The sequence below is a fragment of the Mugil cephalus genome, chromosome 20 (assembly GCF_022458985.1).
Source record: "Mugil cephalus isolate CIBA_MC_2020 chromosome 20, CIBA_Mcephalus_1.1, whole genome shotgun sequence".
Taxonomy (NCBI): Eukaryota; Metazoa; Chordata; class Actinopteri; order Mugiliformes; family Mugilidae; genus Mugil; species Mugil cephalus.
The window spans coordinates 10,058,257-10,083,020 of NC_061789.1; the positions used below are offsets into that span (position 1 = coordinate 10,058,257).

Genomic DNA, 24,764 nt, shown 5'->3' on the forward strand with positions numbered 1-24,764 from the left:
GTTAGCTGGTGTCTTCTTGTTGGTTGCTAGCTGGTACCTGACTGCTAGCCTGCTGATTGGTTTTCAGGTGAACTGGGCTTCTAAATGTGTTTTTCCTGAAATGGAAGACAGTAACCTTACATCACTGATAAGGCCAGGGCCCCTTATGGGTCACAACGAAGTAGAAGGTGAGAGATACAACAAAATAAAACTCTGAATGTATGGCTTTAGGCCATAAAACAACTAGACAGAGATGGAAAGCCGTGGGACTCTGAAAGGCGATATGTGTACTTTAAATTATGATGCTAACGTTAGCTAATGTCAGTCATATATTACCTGGAAATTCAATGAAGTAAGAGTAAATGCCCAGTCTGAGACCTCCGGCCACTGAGTGGACTTGTTCACCCATTTCTCATCCCCTATTCTTTCAAGTTTTTCTATGTAACATCTGCGTTTGTCACCCGGCAATTATTTATGTGTCTGTCTGACTAACTTTAGCACCCGCTTTCCGGCCAACAAATACTAGCAACACAAAATAATCACAAGCTACGGGGGATTTGTACTTACCACCAGTGGTTTGTTTTCACCCAAATGAGGGTGTGGCCTAATTTGCCGCTGTCATCTACCTTGGCACAAAGGATTGTAACATCTTATCCTGTGTATTAATGAATGACCAATGTGGATCAAGAAGCTGAATTCTCCTCTGAGATCCCTCTCCTTGGTTCTACTTCTAAGAGAGGCTCATTACATTGGACAGGAAATTTATTTGCTTTGCTAATTTATTCTGCAATAAAATGGCAGTCTCAAACTCTGACAAGCACAAGGTTAAATGTTACTTATTTGGCTAATCGGAAGGACCAGTCGGTTGATTAAGCAGGACAAAATTAAATGTAAGACCATAGCTCACCCTGTTAGTACGCACCGCACAGTCTGTTTGACAAAATGTACTTCAACTTTATTGAACTGAAGTGCTAATTTGAACTGTTAAAATATAGTAGATTGACAGTTTGATCAAATTGTCTTTGTGTGCTTTTCTTGCTAGGTGTTTAACATTGGGATCAGTGATGTCCAGAAACGTTCAGGAAGTCTGCTCTGCTGCTGCAACCTGACGGAAGGCATTTTCAAAATGCTTAACTATTCCATTAACAGCAGTGCATTTATCAGTAAAACTCACATTTTGCAGTGAAACAGCACCATGTCTAGTACAGTCTCTCTCGACACAAGTCCAACCAGCTGCTCACATGGACGAGAACCTCCAATACGGCCACCAGACAGTAAATTATGTCACATGAAAGACCTTAATTCACCACTTACTTCTCTACATCCCACCAGAGCCAGTCCTGACAGGCCTGTCTGCCTCCCCCCTCTACTTATGGCTTTCCGCGATTACACCACATTATTATCAGAGCTGTGCCCTCTGTGCGTCCCGCCATGCTAAGCTCTGTTCATACGTCCGCACCTGTAATTAACCCTGTTGTGTATTGTCCTATTACACACGTTGTGCAATAATGGCTATCATGGTGAACAGCTGTCCAGGTGAGCTGGAAATCAGTGCATGGTGTTTGAGGTTTAAAGACACACCTGGTGGCTTTAATTCAGCAGAAAGGACAGGACAGTGGAGTCTGTTCATTCAGCTCTGGGGTTCTTATAGCCACATCAACCAACTAGCCACAGCAACAACAACTAAGTCCATCTGGAATCCATTCTCCTAAAGGGTATGGATATTCATAAGGAACATAAGGGATTCATATGCTTCACTTACATCTTTAGTTTGATTCTGTAAACATTATATTGATTTGTCAGTAAAGCATAAGTCCTGGACTGTAAAAGGCCTTACAGTGAACACACACGGCTTTATTCGCGTTTTGATTTGTTCATACCCCAGCTTTTATGACTGTTAAACTTAAGAGTCCGTCTTTGAATTGTACATCACTGTTCTCCCGTGATCTTTGTGAGCTGAGAGCTATAAAATGAAGTCTGATAAATTCAGGTCCTCCGCTGTTGATGAGCACAATGAAGAATTTGATTTGTATGGGATATGACAACGGGCACGTGCCTGTGTTTTTACACTCAATACAATCAAATTGCCCAAGCCAATAAATAAATGAAAGATTAGTTAATGCAGACATTTCCCCACAAGTAAGGTACTGGTCAAAAGTTTGGACACACCGGCTCATTCAAGTATTTTCCAATTTGAGGAGCAGAGCTGAAGAAATCAAAACTACGACAAAGCATATTTGATTTTCCAACAGTCTGCTTATTTCCCCCACTTTGCTATCAAAGGCATCGTAAAACCACGTCAGCCAATGATCGTGGAGGTTAGATGTTCTAGCTCAGCACTCCAACACTCTTGATCCATGCTTCTTGGTAGGAACATTAAAACTTGTCAGACCAAAGTCCAGATTCCTTGTGGTTCTTGGTGGAAGCAGGAACTGGTTTGGTCAAGAACCACTAAGACTGGTGGGATGTCATTATTGGTCTGGCGCAGTAGTAGTAGCAACAGTTTGATCACGAAGACATGACTGTCAATCTCCTCCCAAGAGCTGATGTTGAGATGGGCCTAGTACTTGAACTCTGAGAAGCATGGATGCGAGCTCTAATCTAACTATCCATTATTTCTCACCTATTAACTGCAGGCGAGACATCATGAAGCTGGTTAAGATGTTACCGAAAGGAACATATGGAGCATATTATTTTGTTTGTTTGTTGACGCTTTTTAAGAAGATAAATGGCTCTACAGTATGAAAACTAATGCTTGTGCCCAAACCTTTGACTGAATAAGGAATAATTTTTAGTGTTGTCTGATGCTCATCTGGGAGATAGCTGTATAGGAAACTGAACTCATGCAACAGGAAGTTGAATCCTGGTGATGCTGACTTTATTAGAAATACAACATTTTGGCTGGGGACTGTCGGTCGATGCCAGACAAAGGCCTATGACACTTTTATTGTATTTCTAATAAACTCTGTGCTGACAGTGTGTGGGCTTTCAACTCTTTCTATTAATGAAAGGGAAAAGAAAGGGTCTTTCGAGCCAGATAAGAAATACTGCTTTAGCCTCCTCTGTGCGAGAAGGGCTGTAACTGCAGCCTATAAGCTAAAAAAAAAAAAAAAAAAGGATATTGTTATTAGCACTGGATGGACCAAGGATGCACCATTATTATTATTATGGTTTAACATATAATGTTTTACTGTATCCATGTGTGTATATTCGAAGAAGATATTAGCTAGAAAGCTGTCTTTTTGATTCATTTGATTACAGTGCCAATAACAGTCCAAATTGTTTCAAGACCCTCTACAGAACCCAAAGCCTGAAACCCCTGCAGCTAGCACTAAAACAATAGGGGCAAGGAAAACCTCACTTTCATTAGGAAGAAATCCAGAGCAGAACCCAACTCATATGAGGGGAGGTGGCCGGGTGGATAGATGGAGAAAAGTGGTGGTGGGGGGAAGAGAATCAGAAGTGAGTGGATAAGTTCATACATATATGAAGTATGAGCATGCATGCAGCTTGGGTACTGTACATCATAAAAACAAGATTAAATGATACAGAGAGCGAGCATTCAAAGTGATGACTAAGGACAATTTAGTGCTGTGCTCATAAAGTTACTGTTATATGAATAAACAGGAGCAGAGAGACAGAAAACTGTCAATAATGTCAGTCTACAGCTGAGCATGCTGGCAGAAAGTATGACTATAAGACAGAACATGAGCAGAGTGGGAAATTATTTGTACCAGTCAGTTTATTTCTACACTCAATGTCATGATAACAAATACACCACAGGGAGTTTGAGAATCCGCATGTCTTTGCCAGAGAATTCTCTTAACAGTGATTTTTAGTCTTGGTTTATTTCTCTTGGATAAATAAGTGTTTTATGACAATGATCATAAAATAATCCCCCGTGCACGGTAATTTTGTAATAATGTTTTAAAGGACACTGCAATCCGGGGAACACTGAGGGTGGAATTGCTGTGTAACTTCGCAAAAACAGTGACCTGTTCTATGGTTTTCTTTGAAGCCTTGCCTAATCTGAGAAATGACGACATGCTCTGATTTATGTCGTCACTCCATTGCTGGCTGTTAAAGTAGTATCAAGAAAATAAATTGGTCTTTATAGACAACTTTCAATGGCTCCGGCTACCTTTGGCCGACACTAACAAGGTAAATAAAAGTCGTGCTTCATTCTCTGAAAGTAATCTAGCCAGCAGTACTGTATTCATGGTATATCAATTTCCATAATTACAAGCTTCCCACTTGTTATAATTGAGGAAACCAAGTTTTTGACAGCTCTGATACACCCATTAGCCACAACATTAAAACCGCTGACAGAAGAAGTGAAAAACATTGACCATCTTGTGACACGCCAATATTCTGCTGGGAAATCTTTGGACCTGGCATTCATGTGGAGGTTACTTATAGCCCTTTCACATTGAAAATACTTTGTGGACATGGGATTTTGAGACCCGGGTCGACCTGCCTTTGGTGTGCTTTCACATCGCCAGCAGTCCCGGGTCTGACCTCCCTCTGTGATTTGAATCTCCTCTTCTCCATGAATGCAGAGCAGCTCACAGATCTCATGGTCTTGCCAGTGGGAGTAGACCAAAACTTTGCTCTGTAGCCCTGGAGCTTCTGCATTGACACAGTCTGACAGGTCATCCAGTGACAAAATCACATGACAAGTACATCAACGTTATCGTGTAAATTAGCGGGTCCTGTTCACATCGAAGCCGAGACAATAAAATCCCAGGTCGATTGCCGGGTCATTCAGCCTAGGTCACCCGTGTACCACCCACCTAGACCAGACACTCCTTGATAGCAGCAGCCATCCCCAGCAGGATGCAGCCTGACACAAGCACGCACACAAAAAAGGTTTAGGAACAACTCAAAAAACATGAAAATCTGCACAAGGTGTTGATCTGGCCTCTAAAGTCACTATACCCCAAAATGATCAAGTATCTGCGAGACAATCCACAGAGGCCCCTCCCCTCAATCCACAGGACCGTAAGGCCCCCACTAACAACGTCCTGTTACCAGACACCACAGGACACCCTCAGAAGAACCATGTCCATTCTCTGATCAATCAAAAACAAGGTGGACCTACACAATATTAGGAAGGTGGTCATAATGTTATGCCTGATCGGTGTATTTCAAGTAGTTTGAATTAATTGCCATCAATGTCAATTTCAGGGGTATAGATTTAATGTCACACGTAATACACACAAATGTTCAGAACAGTTCATCCATACCATGTTCTCACTGAGAAGAAGAAATCTCCACTGTCATCTTCTCAGCTCTGTCACTATTTCTCCTTTCCAAATTCTGCTCCCATTTCTTCAAATTTTACTTATGTCCTCTTTCTTTCCTTCACTCTTTTTAATGTCCCCGGGGAAATTACTCGTCAGTAGAACATCTCAGTTTGTGATTTTAATGATTTTATTTCTTAGTTCGACCTCTTCTCAGAAAGTGACAGTGTTCAAATAAATCCTTCGCAACATCCTTCGCGCGCAACTTTGGTTTGTTTCGTGCGTCACAATAAAAAAAAAAGACATCATTATCCTTCTGATGGTGTGAGTGCAAAAGGTTTCGTTTTGTGAATAAACCCCTTCAAGTGTGGAAATGTTAATGAGATTGCTATGTGAAGAAATGAAAACTGCGAGACAAAAAAAAAAAAATCGTGTGAAGTTTTTACGACCGTTTGCGTTGGAGGGCTGGACATCTGGTTTGTAGTGTGAACAAAGGTCAAAGAATTGAAAACATAAAACGCACATAATATTTTAAAACTTGATGTTTTTTTTGTTCGATACAAAGTTTTCAGTCACATATCAGGATACTTTATAGTTCACATGGAGAAGATTACATTTTTTGAAATTAAGAACACATTTGGGGTTCAGTGTATTTTGGGAAAGACTAATTTGTGAACTTTTGTGAAATATTGGACACTCACTTTAAGTAGATGTTAGGTATAGAAGTGAATGTAGATTTATTTAGTCAGTAAATGTGTTAATAACATCACAATACAGTGACTGAAACCCTGGCGGCACACTCACATACAGCATCACACTTGGCTTTCCTACCCTAACTAGGAATTTAATGCGTCCTTGAATCAAATGTAAACAACTACAACTCTCCTCTCCAAACCCTGAAATGGCCAAAGTTGTCAGTGAATGCTACTTAAAACTTTATGGTTATACAAATAAATAGAGCAGTAGTTATTAGTGTTACAGCAGAGAAAACAATGAAAACCGACACCAGAACTATAATACGTACAATAAAGTCTTCACTTGTGCTTTTACAGACACGCACTTCAGAAATGTCCCTTTGTGTTCGTGTGTGTGTGTATTTTCACGTCTTCATCCTTCCCCTTCTCAACCTATTCTAAATCTGAATCGCATCACTCGCCACAAACTAATATGTGCATACTTGTTGTGGTTTTCTATTGTTTTTGCCTCAACTCTCCACGCCAGTGGGACCTGTTAAAAAAAATAAAAATACCCCTGGTTATTGGCACACGCGGCAGTAAGGGTTAAAGAATCCCAGAGATCGACGATGTCTGTCGCTGAAACTGACAAAAAGGAGAATTGAGAAAGGCATTCGGTTTACATGAAGCTGCAGAAATGCCAACCACTTGGAGGAGATGTCCGCCAGATGTTGGCATGGACATGGAATCAAAAGAGGTGAATCGGAAAATGATACAAACGCGTTGCATTTAGAGGCAACACAGGCAACTTTAGACGTGTTTGCATGTGCTGCGAACTGAAAATGTCATGAAACAAAGTTCATTTAAATTGTCAATATGTAGAAATTTAAGTAAACAGGATACCAAGCCATGGAGGCTATAATATCCCTTTGTGTGCATGCATTGCAAACTCAGCTATCACAGTAATAGATTCCTAAAGAGTAATTAAACTAAAATCAACTGAAAATCCTTTAATCTACACGAAAGAAACACCAGGCACATTTATTGTGAATTGTGGGGTTACGGCGACTAAAAAACAGATTTGTGCTCAGGAAGAAAAACTGAGCTTATCTCAAATAACTCAGAAACAATCAAGACAATATATGGTTTGTCATATAGGAGAACATTGCCTGCAATTAATTGGCATTGCCAGTTGATTTTGCAGGACTTTAGTGTTGCACATTTTTACACTTCTTTCTAGTTCCAGCTGCCGTTGAGACTTAACTTGTCGGAAGTCACTGTGCTGCTACGTGCTTGCAGATTACGCCTGGTTTTACACCATCTCTTCTCTACGCTCCAGACCAGCAGACTGGTTATTCGCCTTTGGACTGTGAGGTCGGCTCAGTCCCAGCCCCTGCCCCTGCCCCCTAGCTTTCAGCAGTTGCTCTGGTCCCCAGTGCAGGCACAGGGGGCACGGACACGAAGAAGGATGGTGCATTAAGCTCGCAGCTGGGTAGAAGGCTGCTGATGATAAAGGCAGCCCCCCCGGCCTGCTGTGGTACTGGGAGAGGTGGAGCGCATCCAGCGGACGTATATGTGCGCCGTAGGCACTGTGGGCTGGAGATGCCGTTGAGGAAAGGCCCAGTGGAGAGTAGTGATGTAGGGGGAGGTGGGGGAGGTGTGGCGGGATGAGCGGGTAAGGCAAGGCGGGGGAAGACGAAGCACGGCCCAACAGAAGCGCCCCCAGTGGGTCGACGAGAGGGTGAGGCCAAGGCAAGGAATGTCTCTGACGTTTGTCTTTCATTCTCCTGTTCTGGAACCACACCTAGAAAGAGGGAAGGAAAGAAAGTAAGTAAAATCTGAAGAAATGGGAGCAGAGTTAAGAAAGGAGGGGTAGGGTTAGACAGTGACAAAGAAGATGACAGTGGAGATTTCTCCTTCTTGGCGAGAACATGGTGTGGATAAACTGTCCTGAATGGTTGTGTGTATTACGTGTGACCTTAAATCTATACCTCAGAAGTCTACATCAATGGCAGTTAATTCAAACTATTTTAAATACACCAATCGGACATAACATTATGACCACCTTCCTATTACTGAGTGTTGGTCTCCCTTGGGCCTCTAAAACAGTTCATCAGAGAATGGACATGGACCTTCTGAGAGTGTCCTGTGGTGTCTGGCAACAGAATGTTGTTAGTGGTGGTCCTGTGGGTTGAGGGGAGGGGCATCTGTGGATCAGGCTTGTTCCAGTGATATTTGATCCGTTTGGGATCTTGGGAATTTGGAGGCCAGATCAATACCTTGTGCTGTTTTTCATGATTTTGTTTCATGAGTTGTTCCTAAACTGGTGCTGCCGCCATTAATGGGTGCCATGGCTATGGGGTGGGGGTGCCTGATCTGGTCTAGGTGGGTGGTACATGTCTAAGCAACATCCACACAAAAAGCCAGGTCCAAAAGTTCTCTCTCTCAACACATGGTCTTGAAATAACTGTCTCATACACTACAACCAGGAGCTGCTAACAGCTGAGAGTCCACAACATAAACACTGACTTCTACAATACTCTGCTTATTCAAATCTCTCTTAAGACCTAAATTGTGTTTATCATTGCATCGTTTTTAGCTAAATGCTAACATCAGCATGCAAAATTCATAGCTGCAGATTGTAAGCATTGCAGTGTTTTCTAATTTGTACTCAAGTTAAAGTTCAGGGGACAGTCAACAATTTAATCCAACAGCTGTCGAAATGTTTTAGTCAAAATGACCTCATGACTGTGCTAGATTAAAAGTCCACCTTATCATCGAAGGCCTTAGGGTACTTCTTGTAAGGAACATGTATGTTTGCACAACATTTTATGGTGAGCTAAGAGTCCTTAGGAGACATTGTGTAGAAACCATGAGTAGGGAGACATCTGCTAAAACGGCCCATCAGTTAAATGGGTCAGACAACGTCGGAGAGTCATGGCCCTTTAATATTTTACAGCCAATCTCAATAACTGAACTTGGATACTGGACTAATTAACTGACAGACAAAAACTGCCATCCCCAGAGACACATTGCTAACATGATAAAAGAAAAAACAACAGTTCTCCACCAGATTACATGGCGTACCACTTACTTTTTGCCCTAGTTTTCTCTTGCTTTTCTCCTTTGCAGCACCGTCACCTCGGCCTTCTTGATATTTTAAAGCTGAGACCGACAAGGTGTCTGTGTGTCTGTCTAGTCCTCAACAGTTTTACCAGCTCACAGAATCTCCCGGAAGGCTGTGCTTCTAAAACGTCAGGTGGCAGCATTTACAAGACCTTGCCTCACATTCCTGTCCTTTCATAAAAGACCTACCAGTAGTTGGCAGAAAGGTGGGCGCATTTACTACATATTAAAGCCGCTGCATTGGGCGCTGTGGGCCTCTGAGTCAAATGTTAGACGCCGCTAAACCTGTCACTACTCAATCTACCGTACTGATTGAAAACACAAGGGAGAGGAGGGGAGACGAAAGCTCCTTATTCATGGGAAATGTCAAGGTTGCGTTGTCACTTGGTTGGGCACTGCAGTCCTCAAAATTGGTGCCTCCAGTTTTGAACTCCTTGGTTTTAGTTTTTGGCGGTGTATATAAGCAAACAGAACAAATGTGGTGAGACAAGAATTTCGTAAAGCCTTAAGTTCGATGTGGGAGGTAGTGTTCGTCATTGTTTTGGCTGAGTCAGTTAAAGAATGAAATGAATAATGAATTCCATTTAGAAGCTCCAGTTTTAGGGTCCTATGATTGCGCATGTTAGATCACTGTCATAATCTGCCATGACATTTGAATAGAACAGAAACCATTAATGTAATTAGTAACACTTAGGGCTCTGAACAATGTTGCCCCCTATTACGGTAAGTTGGAAGTGATAAAAACTTGAAAGAATGGAGGTTCTTTTGTCAACTTTTGTCAACCCAAAATTAATGCATGGACACACCAACACCAAAGAACTATCAGCAATCAAGGTCGACTATGACATGGCCTCATGTCAACTGTGTCTAGGCCAAAAATCTGCACTTGAACACGCCCCAAAGACTACAGCCAATTGCATCTAAGTTCAGTTGAATGACAGGAAATAACTCACCGTACCAGCCGGTGGTGATAGCCTGTATTTGTCATACAAAGAGGTAAACTGAAAGCGCTAAAAAGCATGAAATAAATTATAAATCGGAGTACAGACCTGACCTCCTGTGTAACGGAACGTTTGGACGAGAAGAAGATGAAAAACAAGACACAAATTGAATTTCTATCCTTGACTTTCCTTGAGTTTGTTTACTTTCAGTCATACTCTTTTCGGGTTAGGGTCCAACCTACCAGGCTGGGCAAGAACTAGGGTTGCAAACACTTACTGACAGCCCAACACTAGCCAGCTTCCACCTTGAGGTGTCATGGAATTCTTTTTGTGTTGTCGGAACATTATTGCAATCAATCAAATTACCATAATCCGCTGCCCCAGAGTGCACCATGCCATCTGGGTACTTAGGGTTAGGGCCAGAATTGTCTTCAGAGTGCGATCAATTCACCTGAAACCCAAAGTACTTCAATGGACCTCTAGAGGTCTTTCGACAGACTGGTATTTGACTGGAAATGTAAGGTATGAAAGATCCAGGTGTAATTATAAACATAATACCTTTATTGTTGTCTCTGGTAGGTTTAGTGCAGTGGCCAGTTCGCAGCGCCGAGGTCTGGACACATAACTCTCCTTGCCATACTCCTGCTCCAGACGGGCCAGTTGCTCTCGTGTAAAGGCAGTCCGGTGGCGCCGGCTTTGGTCGAACAGGGCGCTGCGTGGACACGACTCCTGCTGCTCATCACCACCGGAACCATGCACAATGGCGGCGTCCGGCATTGGCGTCTCTCTGCCCTCAGCCACTGAAAAGAAACATTTCAAATTATCCTTTTAGTCAGTTGTGGTTCCATGTCTTCAACTACTTCCAACTGAACAGATTGTGCTCTCAAACCATTATACACGTAAGATTTTGGTTGTCCCCATTTTATTAATGGTGTCTCTGTTTTTGGATTAAACTTTCTCACTAAGTGTCTAACATGGCAAGTTTAGCATTGCTCTCACAATCTACTTGTGATTTGATCTCATTATGTTTCACTAAATTTCACCCCCTTATTCTTTGGGTGTTGAGACATTACTTGTAAAAACCTGGTAAAAAAACAACAAACTTTCACAAAGCCCGTGATTAGCACTGACAAAACCTAGCACGACTCTATTTAAATTCCATAGATTTGTAACTGTTTGCTCCACTAAAAAGGATTTGATTATTTTATCAATTTTTCATTTCATTTTACGGTTCGTTTCTGTTGTTATTGAGCTTATTAAATAATTATTTTTTATTTACTTATGTCTTCATTTCTGTATTAGTTCGTCTACAGTTGTTTCCGCATCTTTGATTTATTATGCAAATGAGTCATTGCAAAGTGTGTCACTAGTTCAACATTTCACTTCATGGGTTGGTCCACATCAGAGCAGGTTCACTCCACCAGAGAACTGAAGCTTATCCCTGGAACATAATAATTGTTCTTTCACCAAACCAGAGAAGTCTTGGTTAGCCACCTGCTAGCCAAACACATTTAATAGATGTCCTGGGTATCCAAAGGCTGCATTTGAGGAGAGCGTCCAGGTGTTTAAACAATATTTGTAAGGTATACTGACATATTTAAACAGCCACATCCTCCAAATTAGTGACCCATTATTAACAAAACCTAAGAGCCACCCTCTGTGCCTTGATGGTGTTCTACAAACTGGAACACAGTTGGCTGAAATCATTATTTTCAGTCAGATAAGTCTGGTTCTCAAACGATTTCCTGATAGGAGGTGGTCATTTCTGTGTATAGCCTGACCTCCTGTGTGGGACAAAGCCACTTAAAAGGGCCGTTTAGATGCGCTCTCATGTCGATCAACCAATAGGGAAAAGTCGACCCCGTGCACAGTTCGAATGGCAGCCTCCATCATTTGCATATTGCAGGACAAACGATAAAAGGAAAAGAAAAGACGGAAATAACTTAGTTTGTAGAAATAAACACATTGATAAATACATAAAGAGATACATTTGAAAAAAAAGAAAAGAAAATCAATAGGTACAGTGGACAATAAATTAATTTAAATGGTACAGAAACACATAAAAACTGAAATTTATGTCAACATATTATAAATTACGTCTAATTTTAATTACGTCTTATTATGGTACATACGATTTAGTAGCATATACCTTATTTACTGGGTCATTTATTTATTAAAGTGTGATTTTGGCACAAATTTTTAGACAACCTGGAACAGACTATGTTTTACAAAACTGGCTTCAAATTGTCAACAGTAACCTAATTTCTGTTAATTCTTTGGTGGCACTTCTTGTCAAAACGAACTATAAATTCACACAAAGTTGCCATACGATTAACGTTTACTTACGCATCAGGTTGCTTCTGTGTGTGCGGCCTTCGTGGTGTTATGGAAGTTTAAAAATCCTTTTTTTTTTTTTTCTTTTAATTTCTCGGTGGTTCTTTAAGCCAGATATCTCCCTCATGCAGGCTCCTCTGCGCTTCAGAAAGGCCCGGTGGAGATGCTGCCCGCAGTCCGACAGAAACTTAACTCCATGGCACGCTCCCGCTTTCACGCACAAACACACACTTTCCCCAGGTCTGCTCAGACGGTCAAGGAGATGAGGTGTTTTTGTCTTATCAGCCCTCCTCCTCCTCCCCACACCCTGCTGTCTGTGTTCCCCGGGGCTGCTCTCCTATCCTCTCCTTCTCCTCCTCAGCGCCACTCCAGACGGACCGCGGAGTGCGCGTCGGGCCGGCGCGGCGCCGCGGCCCGTAGAGGTGTTAAAGGTGTTTAGGGATAAAGCCTTTGGTCTCCGTCTCGGCCTTTGTACTTTTGTTATGGAGAATTAAAGTCGCGCAGGCAGAGACAGCAGCCAGACCCTCATTGTTCTCCGCCGTTTGATGTTTGCGAGTTTGGAAGTAAATCATTACAAGCCTAATGGCTCCAAATTTGCCGAGAGGAATGATTCATTTAGATAATATTACGGTTATGCCCGTTGGTGTTATAATCTTACGTTAACAAAGAGATACAAGGCATAATAATATTATTTTTAATGATTGCAATCCCAAAATTAAACGATCAGTTTTAAGTCACCTATAATTGAATACTGTGTATTTTTAACTGAGAAGTGTTGCATTAAACAAACAGGCTTAGGTTTTTGTTTTTGTTTTCTTTTTTTTTCTTTTCTTCTGAAGGTAATCTGAGTAGAATGTCTCTATTTGGACCCTTATAATAACTATTTATGACAACAAGACTCGACAGGGCAGCGCGGTATGAACCGAAACCTATCCCGCAGTCTCCAGCACAGGAGCTGACCCTTGAACGTGTGTTTTGGAGTTTATTATGGCTATAATCTGCTGTGATTGTTAATCCAGCGGCCGCATGATGATAAAGAGGACAGGCGGAGGACGGAGACAGACAGACGCCAGGTAGGGTGTAGTCACTGGTAGGTGGAGGGAATTTATCTGGATATAAAAACACACCGTGCTGCAGCCTAATCATGGTATTGAGAGTCACTGGTGACTTTTTAATCTGTAGCTGATGTGTCTCGGACACAACTGACTTGCTCCTTTCAAACTGTGTAAGACAGTGTGCACAGATCAGATGATCAAATTACATGTAAAGATCCGAAGGTGAAAATACACATTATGTAGACTATTACAATCAGAATGATTTATGTTTTATTTATTTTTCAGTGGATTATTTGGAGTAAATATAGTGCAAATATCTTGTAGTTGTAATACAGTACAGAATCTTCAAGTACTGGTTTTCTGAGAAGCCTAACCTATTTTAATTCTTCTGGATGCACTTCTTTATTATTTGGACACCCAATATAAATTTTTTATATTACCTCAAACAATTATCAACAGTCCCCTCAAAGTGGACTTTAAAATATGGCATTAATCATAAAAAATCCATATTACATACTTTTGGATTCTATCTCCCCGTTACAACTCTTACGAACAACAAAACCTTTCTTACATCGATTTATTTGATATTTAAGGGGCACTGTAGCCTAAAAGCCCGAGCAGAAGTGATACATCATTTTATGTAACAGACTCTTGAACCTTGTCGTCGCTCAAAATTGCCCCTCGTAATTTGCTCAATTTATTAAGTGCCAAAGTGATAAAATATCATTGTTGTACAGTTACCAATCCATGTGTGATGGAATGGAAGCCTGCTGTCGATGGGGACGGGGGGACGGGGCGACCTCTCGGGGGAGGTAAGGCTCCCTGGTTCCAGCTGTGTGGGTGACTGAGTGGGAACTATGTGTCGTGATAATGGTTAGCTTTTGGAATACTTTTCAAAAAGATAATTGCTCTGCGGAGCTTTGAGGTTTGTAATTTACCAGTGTATATGTGGTGCTGATGTATTAATATGGTGACACTCGAGAGAGGAGGGAGACGGCTTCAGTGTAAAACTGAAAACTTGTGACTGGAACGCTTTTCTTTTTCATAAGGATGAATGGTGCCCTTAATATTGTTGTTATTATTGATCTCATATAAGTAAAAAACAAGCCATTTAAGATAGTTCTGGCTCGAATAAGCATGTTTTAAATAGGCTTTTACACTGACTTGTTATGACAGTACACTACAAGTATGTGGTAATACTGTGACACTGCAGAGTGATCTGCTTCTGGACCAAAGAAATGTGCAAGTTATAATTGGGAAAATATGTTAATAATGCTCAAGAAGAAAACACAACCGTTATCCTTTTATAATCTTTTACAGTAAAGTTTTTGGTTAATTCCCATTTCAAATTTCAGCTCCAAATAGGCGATAGCCGTTCTTTCTGCCTTTCTAAATCTGCCTGCTTCAGTGTCTGTAGCTTTAAATGCAAATGTGCTTCTGATGAACCCTTTCAGAAGAATGTCTGCCCCGCCAGTGCCACGAAAAACAAGGCAGGACAACCTTTTCCTCTTCGGCTCCGTCGCTCTTTTGTACAGATGTGAAGCGTGCGTGCAGAAACAGAGCGGAGTCCAACATCTCTGATCTGCGCCGAACACGAGGAAGAGGGTGACTTTTGCGGAGCACTTGACTGCGTTGTGCATTACACAACTTGTGCCATGACACACATAAAGCGTCTGCACTTGGGAAAGAGACGATACATCTAAGGAAAAGGGGTTTTAATGAGCTTTAAGTCGTCTTGAAGGAAATGTAAGCGTTGTTGGATTTTAAAGGGGTAAAAAAAGAAGAGAAAACACAGCATAGTCATAATTAGCGAGACAAAAGGATATCTGTGGCACTAGTTTGAAGTGAACTGGCAAAATTACTGTCAGGCATTACATTATGACATTATATCCTTATATTGTGTAGTGTGCTGGTCTCCTTTGTGCCTCCAGAACAGTTGTGACTCATCAGAGAATGGACATGGGCCTTCTGAGGGTGTCCTGTGTTGTCTGGCAAGAGGATGTTGATAGTGGGGGTCTTTAGGTCCTTTGGGTTGAGGGGAGGGGCCTCTGTGGATCAGTCTTGTTCCAGTGCATCCCACAGTTTGGGATCTAGTGAAATCGGGGCCAGGTCAACACCTTTTTGTGTCAGGCTGCATCCTGCTTTGGATGGTTGCTGCCATCAAGGAGTGTCCTTGCTGTGGGGTAGCGGTGCCTGGTTTGGTTTAGGTGGGTGCTACATGTCTACATGCAAAATCCGCACAAATGCCAGGTCCAACAGTCTCAAACACTGAATTGTTTCAAGCATCGCTGACAATGCTACTGGGTACAGCAATTGTCACAATTTGCTGAAATAATATTTTGCTTTCTGTGTGCCAGGGGCGTGTGCTGTTGGAAGGACACCAGTGAGACACGCTGATCAGACTCAGTCCAGGACTGGATGAGCCATTGTTTCCAAAAGTTTCTGCCAACCCTGCCTGAATTGCAACCCGAGTTTTAAAACTAAAATATATCAGCATCATTTCAAACGGCCTTTTATGGGCCAAATGCTCAGAGTTAACTCAGCTAGTGTAATGCATTCGTGTGGGTATACCCTCACTGTAATGGGGTCCACAGTGACTGTACTGTTTTACTCACAGCCCAGTAGCTCCTTTTTGGTCCTTTTGATAATTTCCAAAATAATTTTTATCTTTGTTTGTGGTAAATGCTCAAACCACGTGAAAATGGCCATCATGAGTTTTGGATATTATTGATTATAGATATGCCCTGAACCCACTCCGGGTTCAGAGGAATAAAAGTTGGGAGGCATTCACTTAGAGGGATGAAGTGTTCAGATCTGCGTAACTGATCAAACACTTGCACACTGTCTTCTTCACCGAATCCATATTTGAGGAACAATGCACATGTTGCATTACTTTTGGCTGCATGTGTCTAACACATGTAACCAGGCTGCACATGTTGCTAAAATGTTTTGAGAACTTAGAGAAAAATGTGTTGTCCCTAAGTACACCCACATACAGAATGTGTTTGAAAAATAAAACACCCTTGCAGGCCTTGTGAAACATATGCTAATGTCTTCATCTGAGCTTCAAAAATTTTCAAATATTTTCATTGTGGTTGTGGCGGCTTGTACCAATAATGTCCGAGCAAGGAAGGATGAATGACTGCCAACGGTCAGTGACAGCGATAATTTGAAGCATCGTTTGGCAGCTTTATGCCCGATGATGTGCAGCTACAAGATATTGCCTCTCCAGTGATTCTCTGTGCGTTTGAAAAAATGCCAGTTGACCCGACTGTCCGCATTATGTTTAGACTATCCATGTGGGAGCCAGGGTGAGGACGTTGGACTTTTGTGCATGTTTTTGGCTTCCAGAAGCCTCCATCTTGACAAGAACACTGATTAAAAACATTTGTTGTTCTTGAAAACCATGAAATAGTTCAGTAGACCTAGTGGTTCCATCTGTCTTTTTTTGTGTCATGCCTTGTGAAGGTAATTGATCAATCCAGTCCCCAGGCAGCATGTTTATGTACAGATACGCCAAGCAAGACTAAAGATAGATTTATAGTTGTCACAAGAGGTAAACAGGAGTACAATTTGATTTGGAGTTCCAGATTGTACTCATTTGTCACACATCCTCAATGCTGGATGCACTTTTGAGCATTAGGCTAGCGTTTTATGTTCCCTGTTCTATGTGAATTCTGAGATGGTGAGCTCCACAGAGATTCACAACACAGGACCGTTCAGTTAGCGTCAATAATAATGCAAATTGGCTCAAGACGCTTTGCAAAACCCATTCAGCATGAAGGCACAAGTGGTGAGGAGAAACTCCCTTTAAATAGAAAGAAAACTTGAGCAGAACCTAGCTTGTATTGTGGAGCTGGGTTCACATTTTAGCCATCGTGTTGCTAAATGTTAAGCTATATGTTTGTTTGTTTTGAATATTTGTTTATTATTAATATAAAAGTAGGTAGAAAAGACAAGCAGCAGTCACAAAAAATGCAGTGCACATCTACGCGTGGTTAAATATTTCATGGACACGCATCAGCTACGCTGTAACCCGTGCATAACATCAGATTCAGATCAGATTCTATACGTGACACCATCATAGTCTACAGTGTAGCCCTTGATGCAGGATCGCGGAGGGGCCTTGCATATTAGTCGCAAGTTTAATGATAATCCAAATCATTAAATGAATACTCGTTGACAGACAAACTGGCATTTCAGTCCGTGTGACCATTGAACATAAACAGATGGATTTTGCCAGAAGTTGCTTTCTTCTTCGCGACATAAAAGGCAACTGCCATCTGCACTGGCAAAAATGTTGGCGCAAATCAAGGACAGCTTTGAAACTCGCCCATTATGAATGTAATTTAAAAGCGGAAAGATCACTTGGAAGCAAAGAGCAAAATTAGAAGTGCTTGCGAGATTAATAACATGAGCAAAACGTTTCCGTGGTCGGACTCAGATGTTTGAGCAACATCGTGGAGAGGAGTCCCAGACGAAGATGGAAGGTAGGGACAGGAGCCTCTGGAGTGGTGGACCTGACAATGGTAATGGAGACTTTGGCTGAGGTACTATTTACAACTGGGATAAAGAGAAGAAAAGGAAAAAGAATGCTCTATGATTGATGGTCAGAGATGCAGAGCGGCTGCAAATGAAAGCACCCCAACCAGGGACTCATTGGCCTAGAGAGAGAGGGCAAACAGATCTTTGGACATGTGCAGTGAAAATAATTGAGAATGAAGGGGTTTTTAAAGCAGGGAAAGAGGAATTGGCAAAGACAAATGGCTGCCATATTCACCCTAAAGCATAGGTCTTCAACAGGGGGCCCGCAGAGGCACTGCAAGGGGGTCACAATTTCTTTGGTTGATTAGATATTTTCTATTTATTTATTTTTTTTTAATTTTCCGCCAAAAATTTAAATGTATTTAAATATGCATTAATATGAATCCAACATATTTTAGTAAAGGGATAAGGGATGTTAAATATTGAATGCAAAATGATATACAGTGGATAAAATAAGTATTGAACACATCTCAATTTTTCAAAGTTAACATATTTCTAAAGGTGCTATTGACATGAAATTGTTTACTAGGTGTTGGTAACAACCCAAGTAATCCATACATAGAAAGAAACCCAAACAAATAAGTTCAGAAATTAAGTTATGTGTAATAATGTAAAATAACAGAGGGAAAAAGTACTGAACACATGCAGAAAGGGAGGTGGAAAAAGGCATGGAAAGCCAAGACACCAGAAGAAATCTATTAGTGGTCAGAAAGCCATCCTGCCCCTTGTCAGTGCAGATGAATATCAGCTGGTTCAGTCCAGACTGATGGCCTACAAGAAGGTGTGTCATTACCAAGGTGACACAAGGAATATCTCATGATGGGTAAAAGCAAAGAACTCTCTCAAGACCTTCCCAAAACATTGTGACGGCATTGGTAACAGAAGGATTTCTAAACTTCTGAATGTTCTAGTGAGCACTGTTGGGGCCATAATCCAGAAGTGGCAAAAGAACATCATTCGACCATAAACCGGCCACGGCCAGGTGCTCCACGTGAGGAGTGAAAAGAATTATCAGAAGAGTTGTCCAAGAGTCAAGGACCACTTGTCCTCAGAATTGAGAGCCTGGAATTCGCGGGTGCAATTGTTTCAAAGAAAACATTAAGCAATGCACTCAATGGACATAGCCTGTATGCACACTCACCACTCAGGACTCTATTTCTGAGGATAAAGCATGTTATAGCTCGTTTAAAGTTTGCTGCTCAACATTTGGGCAAGCCTCTAGAATACTGGGAGAACATAGTCTGGTCAGATGAGAGCAACACTGATCTCTTTGGATGCCATAACACACTCCACGTTTGAAGGACAAAATGCACTGCACATCACCCCAAAAACCCCACACCGACAGTGAAGTTTAGAGGAACACCATGGTACGGGGCTGTTTTTCTGCATATGGTACTGGCAAACTTCATATAATTGAAGGGAGGATGAATGGAAACATGTACGGAGACATTCTTGAAAAAAATCTGCTGCCATCTACCAGAATGATGAAGATGAAACGAGGGTGGACATTTCAGAAAGACAATGATCCCAAACATGAGCCAAGGAAACTCTGAACTGGCTTCAGAGAAAGAAAATAAAGCTGCCAGAATGGCCCAGCCAATCACCGGACCTGAATCCAAAGGAACATCTATGGAAAGAACTAAAAATCAGAGTTGAAAGAAGAGGCCCATGGAAACTTCAAGATTTAAAGACTGTTTGTGTGGAAGAATGGGCCAGAATCACAACTGAGCAATGCATTCGACTAGTTTCTCCACACAGGAGGTGTCTTGAAGCTTCATTACCAACAGAGGCTTTTGTACAAAGTATTAAATAAATATCAGTAAGTGTGTTCAATACTTTTTCTCTTCACATTATTACGCATAACTTAATTTCTGAACTTATTTGTTTTGGTTTCTATGGTCTCCTATGCATGGATTATTTGGGTTGTTACCAAAACCTGGTGAAAATTTCAGGTCAATGGCACCTTTAGAAATATGTTAACTATGAAAAATTATGATCAACACTTATTTTACCCACTGTATTTATAAATAGCACTAGGCCGAGTTTAATACAGAACACATATAGTAGGTAGTTTGGGGGTCCTTGGCCTATAAAACATTGAAGACCCCTGCCCTACAGGTATATAGACTATGTGAGAGCACAGATATGCTAGGGATAATGTTTAGTGCACCATTATTAGACAATTCTACTTTGCGAAACATCTGTTAGAAATGTTTGAAATCAGTACGGACCATAGGTGCAACTCTATCTTTATGAAACTCTCAAAGGAAGTATCTATTTTCTGTTAAGGGCCTTTGTTCGGATTAGAGACAAAGCTGATCAAAGTATTTGGTAACACATCAGAATTGTTCCACTGCAGACCCAACAAGCTAGATTAGCTGAAAAGCTTAGAAAAACTAGTGCCACAGAAGCTCACTTTTGGTCACAGACTGAAATTTTGCTATCAGTTTGATTTGTCATGGACTTAACATGAGGCAGCAACACCTCCCCCAATAGTACTGAAATCACAAGCTCCTATCTTGCTGTACAGTATTCATTGCTGGCAGCCCTCTCTCCGACAACTAAAGTCAGCCCTTCTTCATCTCTTTTCCAGCTACTTCACCTTTCCATAAATCACACACACCTGTTCCCAGTACTTAGTCATCATTACAGTCTTTGGCAACTCCTGCTGTCATTGTAATATCTTGAATGTCACACCGAAAGATATCAAATGGTGCGTCAAATCCATTAAAAGTTACGACTGCCGTTTCACAGGTGAACTGGATTCCCTATGTCCAGAACAGAAGTCATCTTTCTTGGGACAGTTAGGGACGGCATTGTGTTTTTCATTTGCTTTGATCCTCCCATTTTTATCCAGATCACATTGCCACCAGCTGTTTTACTTTTACACCCATTTCAGCAGCCATACACTAACACCTCGCCCACAAACAATACCAGTTAGGATGGCCTTTAATTTACTGACTACAGTGGCTGGTGCTTTGTTGCTCGAGTGATGTGCCTTATTAGCAACACATGTCACGCAGAAGTAGGAATAACGTCCAATACGAGTACATCACTGCGCACACATTTCTGTCGCGAGGATAACTGGCATAATTTGTGACCGTGCATTCCAATGAGATTTACTTATTGCCTTTGATTCAGTCTCAGCATCAGGACTTTTTGGAGATCTAATGTTTTCCATTGTTTGTTTCTCTCCCTCTGCCAAACCCTTTATCCCAAAGGGTTGGTAGTTTTGATCAAATGATCAAAGTATAGGATTGTATCTGTAAAACATATGGCTTAGAATTGTCCTCCTCGCCACACACTGGTATTTTACCATCCGTACTTGTGCTGAATCTGCTCTGCAGTGATCACTTAATGAGCAAACCGGAATCTGTTCGTGATTCTGCGGTCGCAGTTTTGACTGCGTTGTTCTTGTCGTCCACTTTCTGTCAACCTGGTTCGTCTGATATCTTTAATTTAACAGAATCGTCTTTAACCACCCGTGAGGAAACATTTGCTAATTGCTGTAAACTTTTAATTTGAACAGAATTCTTCAGGATTCACAATGAGTATCATTGAACACAGTGCAAGGGTTGGGACCAGCAGTGGTGGCACTGCCATGCAAGGTGGTCCCTTTCCATCTGAGGCAAATTTTGCGACTTTCCCAAGAACGTTTCAAGCACGTGGAGGGTCTGGGCATCAAACTCCTTCTGTCTCCAAGTAACAAGTACGTTATATTTGCAGCCTCGTCCGCATTTCAGATCTTTCCATTGTTTCTCTGAATCTTTCACTAGATCAGCAATCATTTTCAGTATATTTTGATAATATTATGCTGCATAATTGTGTGATTGACTAGCATCAATCCATCACTGCATGGTACCCCTTTGCCTAAAAAAAGTTGCATTAAATTAACAATATACTATTTATTGAAATACACCAAATCTGGTTATTTGCCCTTTTTTTGACATCAGCAACTTTTGCCTTATCCTTGTTTTGTTTTATTTTAATTAAAATTTTGTGTACTGCTGGACTATTTCTTGGCTGGGTGCAGTAAATCCTGGCAGCCACGTTGTCACAATGAGTCCGTGACGGTCTGACAGTTTATGGGCGCATAAGGAAATGCCCCAATAAACCTATGCAAGGGAAGCAGTTTGGAGTTTGCTGAGCGCAAACCACAGACCAGCAACCTTTGACAATTTAACGGGTTTAACATGAAACTCAGAAAAAAAAGAGAAAGCGCCACGTAAGGGAAGCAAAAAGATTTTCTAAGTTTGTTGAGCTGAGATGTATAAGCACAGTGGAGTCATCGTTCTAGGTTTTTTTTTTTTTGTCAGGGTTGATATTCCATTAGCAGATAACCTACCACAACAAGGAAACATCCTGTCAACACTAAACAGCTGCAGTCTCGTTGTATATTGTATAATGACAATGAAGGGCATTCTGTTCTATCTAGAATTTCTTAAATCTTTGAGTGGTTTTATATTAATACATATATGTACATAAATGTTATGAAAGTAAAATGCTTTCCATCATAATTCACAGTTGGCTTTTGTGCATACTGGTTCCTGTGTAGTCTATAGGCCCGTCCCCATAGGTGGTGATGATGATCTATGCATGATTCAAGCTGTTTAAACTGCCTGTCAGGTATGATGTTAAACCAGATGATGCTCATGTAGCTCCCCCTTTACTCTTTAATGCCTGGAGCTATTGTCCATTTGTGTTTAACGGATGTATTAACACCAAATTAGAAGGCTCTCACTTTGCCTACATTGCACTACTGCATGCTGCTTGTCTGTGGCTGTTATAGTTTTAGAATTCAATAAGGACTTAAGTACCACTTAATTAATCCCTTAACCCACCATTACTGATCCAAAAAAAGAAAAGACAAATTCCATATCACTGCAAAAACTGGTTGGATTCGCATACACTACAATTACTTATGCCCTTTCCAAGTTGACAACGCCATCTTCACAGAGAAATGAACAGTGCAGCTCTTTTCCCCTTCGTGTGCTCGTCAGCTGTCCGCATCAGTTCGCGGCCAGCTGTTCATTTCTCCTCGGTTCCAGCTGACTCTGCTGAAGATTATAGCGCTGGCCAGATGTGATGTGTAGTGTTTGCTCAATAAATCTCGGGGCTTTGTGTTAAAAAAATCAGTCGAGGCAGCTGCTGCTACAAACAACAGCAGAAACAACACGATCTCTGAGAGAGTGTGGGCCGATCACGTGGCAGCATTTTACGACATGTCGGAAAGAATTATATTAACCCCACCACTATTTTGGAATAGCTCCTTTCGGGCTCATCATCTTTGACCCATTCTTTTATTTTTCTTTGACACTTTACTGTGGGATTACAGAAGATCTCACAATAAACATATAACATGCATTTTACCATACTGCCAATTACATATTTTTTTTTTTTATCTTGTGTGGTCACATATGAAAGTGGACCATTTTTTTTATATATATATTTTTTTATTTTCAGTCACAAATCTAAACTTTTTTAAATACACGTTAACATATGTTGAAGACCCCTGCTGTATTTTAGTCAAAGAGTTATTGTTGCCTAAACCACAAACAGGTACCAGGCTGCAAATCCTGGTGCTTTGTGCACCCAATATCCACCCCAAGCTCCCCCTGCTGTAATTTATACATATTGTTAATAGTTTACTTTTTATTTTATTTTAAACACAGTTAATGTTGGAATTTAATTATGCTACATATTATGCTGCACCTTAAATTGTTACGGCTTTATTTGAAAGCTAGAGATCAGAGAGAACGTCATGGAGATATAACATCAAGCTGCGGAGCCCCGCGCCAGTTTAACCTTGCAAACCCAAGTTCCTGTCACTAGCTTTTAGGGAATTTTCAACCGCGTCCCACGTTCTATATTGGTGAACTGAGCTGTCCGGTGTTGTGAAAACTGCTGGACCCTGAAAGGACCCTGAGCAAGAGCAGAAACAGATAACATTAGCTGTCTTGTGAACACCAAATAAAAGCTCCCAGCATCTAGTGAAGAGGTCAAACGGCACTGACCAAGAGTTAAGGATGATTTCTAATAAATCCACATCCCAAATATACCTATGTTTGTTGTTGATTTGGCTCGTTGTTATTGAATGTTTTTCTTGTACGTAGGTGCACAGAGAGCATCAATCTGGGCCTGTTATAATAAAATTGTCTAAAATCTCAGTGTTCTATACCAATTTTGGTTTTGATACATATAATTTATACAAATTAGCTAAAATGGATTTGGATGGCCTGTATTGTCTAAGGGGATTTTCTTTGTATACATGTAGCATTAGCATCATCATCCTCATTTAGCATAATATTTTCCTGTGGTCCATTTGTGTATCAGGTCAGGGCATGGTACATGGTTTTATGTCTAGTCTAGTTCCAGCTCACAGCAATTTGAGCAAAAGCATCCAATTTAACATAATGTGGAACAGAACCAGAACCACACAGGCAGATCTGTGTTTTCAGTGGGTGATTTTCTTCAAACAAACTTTGGGATTCTCATATGTGGTATGTCTACTGAGTCATTTTTCTTTTTTCTTTTAGGGCACTTGTTTTTTTTTTTTTTTTTTTTGTTTTTTTAAGTGTGAGCCAGGAGGGTCACCTGTGCTGCAGACAAAGGTACAAGGCTCCCTCCTATTGGCCGACTGGGGAACAGAACATCACACGGACCTGTCTTCACACACTACACAGACAACAAATACGAAATCTCACTGGTGAATTACAACATTAACATTGTCACAATTCGGGATTCTGGCTCCAGCTACTTTAAATGAGGAATGTTTTTAGTTATTCTGCAGCGAAGAGGATAAAACAGAAAACAAGACAGCAAGAGTGATTCGTCTGCTGAACCTTGAAGGGTCTTTAAAAACAATAA

The 24,764-nt window shown here is 41.1% G+C and overlaps 1 protein-coding gene across 1 annotated transcript; it reads right to left on the reverse strand.

Moving 5' to 3' along the window:
* Positions 1–5,394: 5,394 nt before the first annotated feature.
* On the reverse strand, positions 5,395–13,495 carry eve1 (even-skipped-like1). Its single transcript, XM_047571100.1, has 3 exons — positions 12,310–13,495; positions 10,522–10,763; positions 5,395–7,700 (listed from the first exon to the last, which is right to left on the reverse strand). The coding sequence occupies exons 1-3, from the start codon at positions 12,311–12,313 to the stop codon at positions 7,209–7,211; spliced, it is 738 nt and encodes a 245-aa protein (XP_047427056.1). The 5' UTR covers positions 12,314–13,495; the 3' UTR covers positions 5,395–7,208.
* Between the last annotated feature and the right edge of the window lie 11,269 nt (positions 13,496–24,764).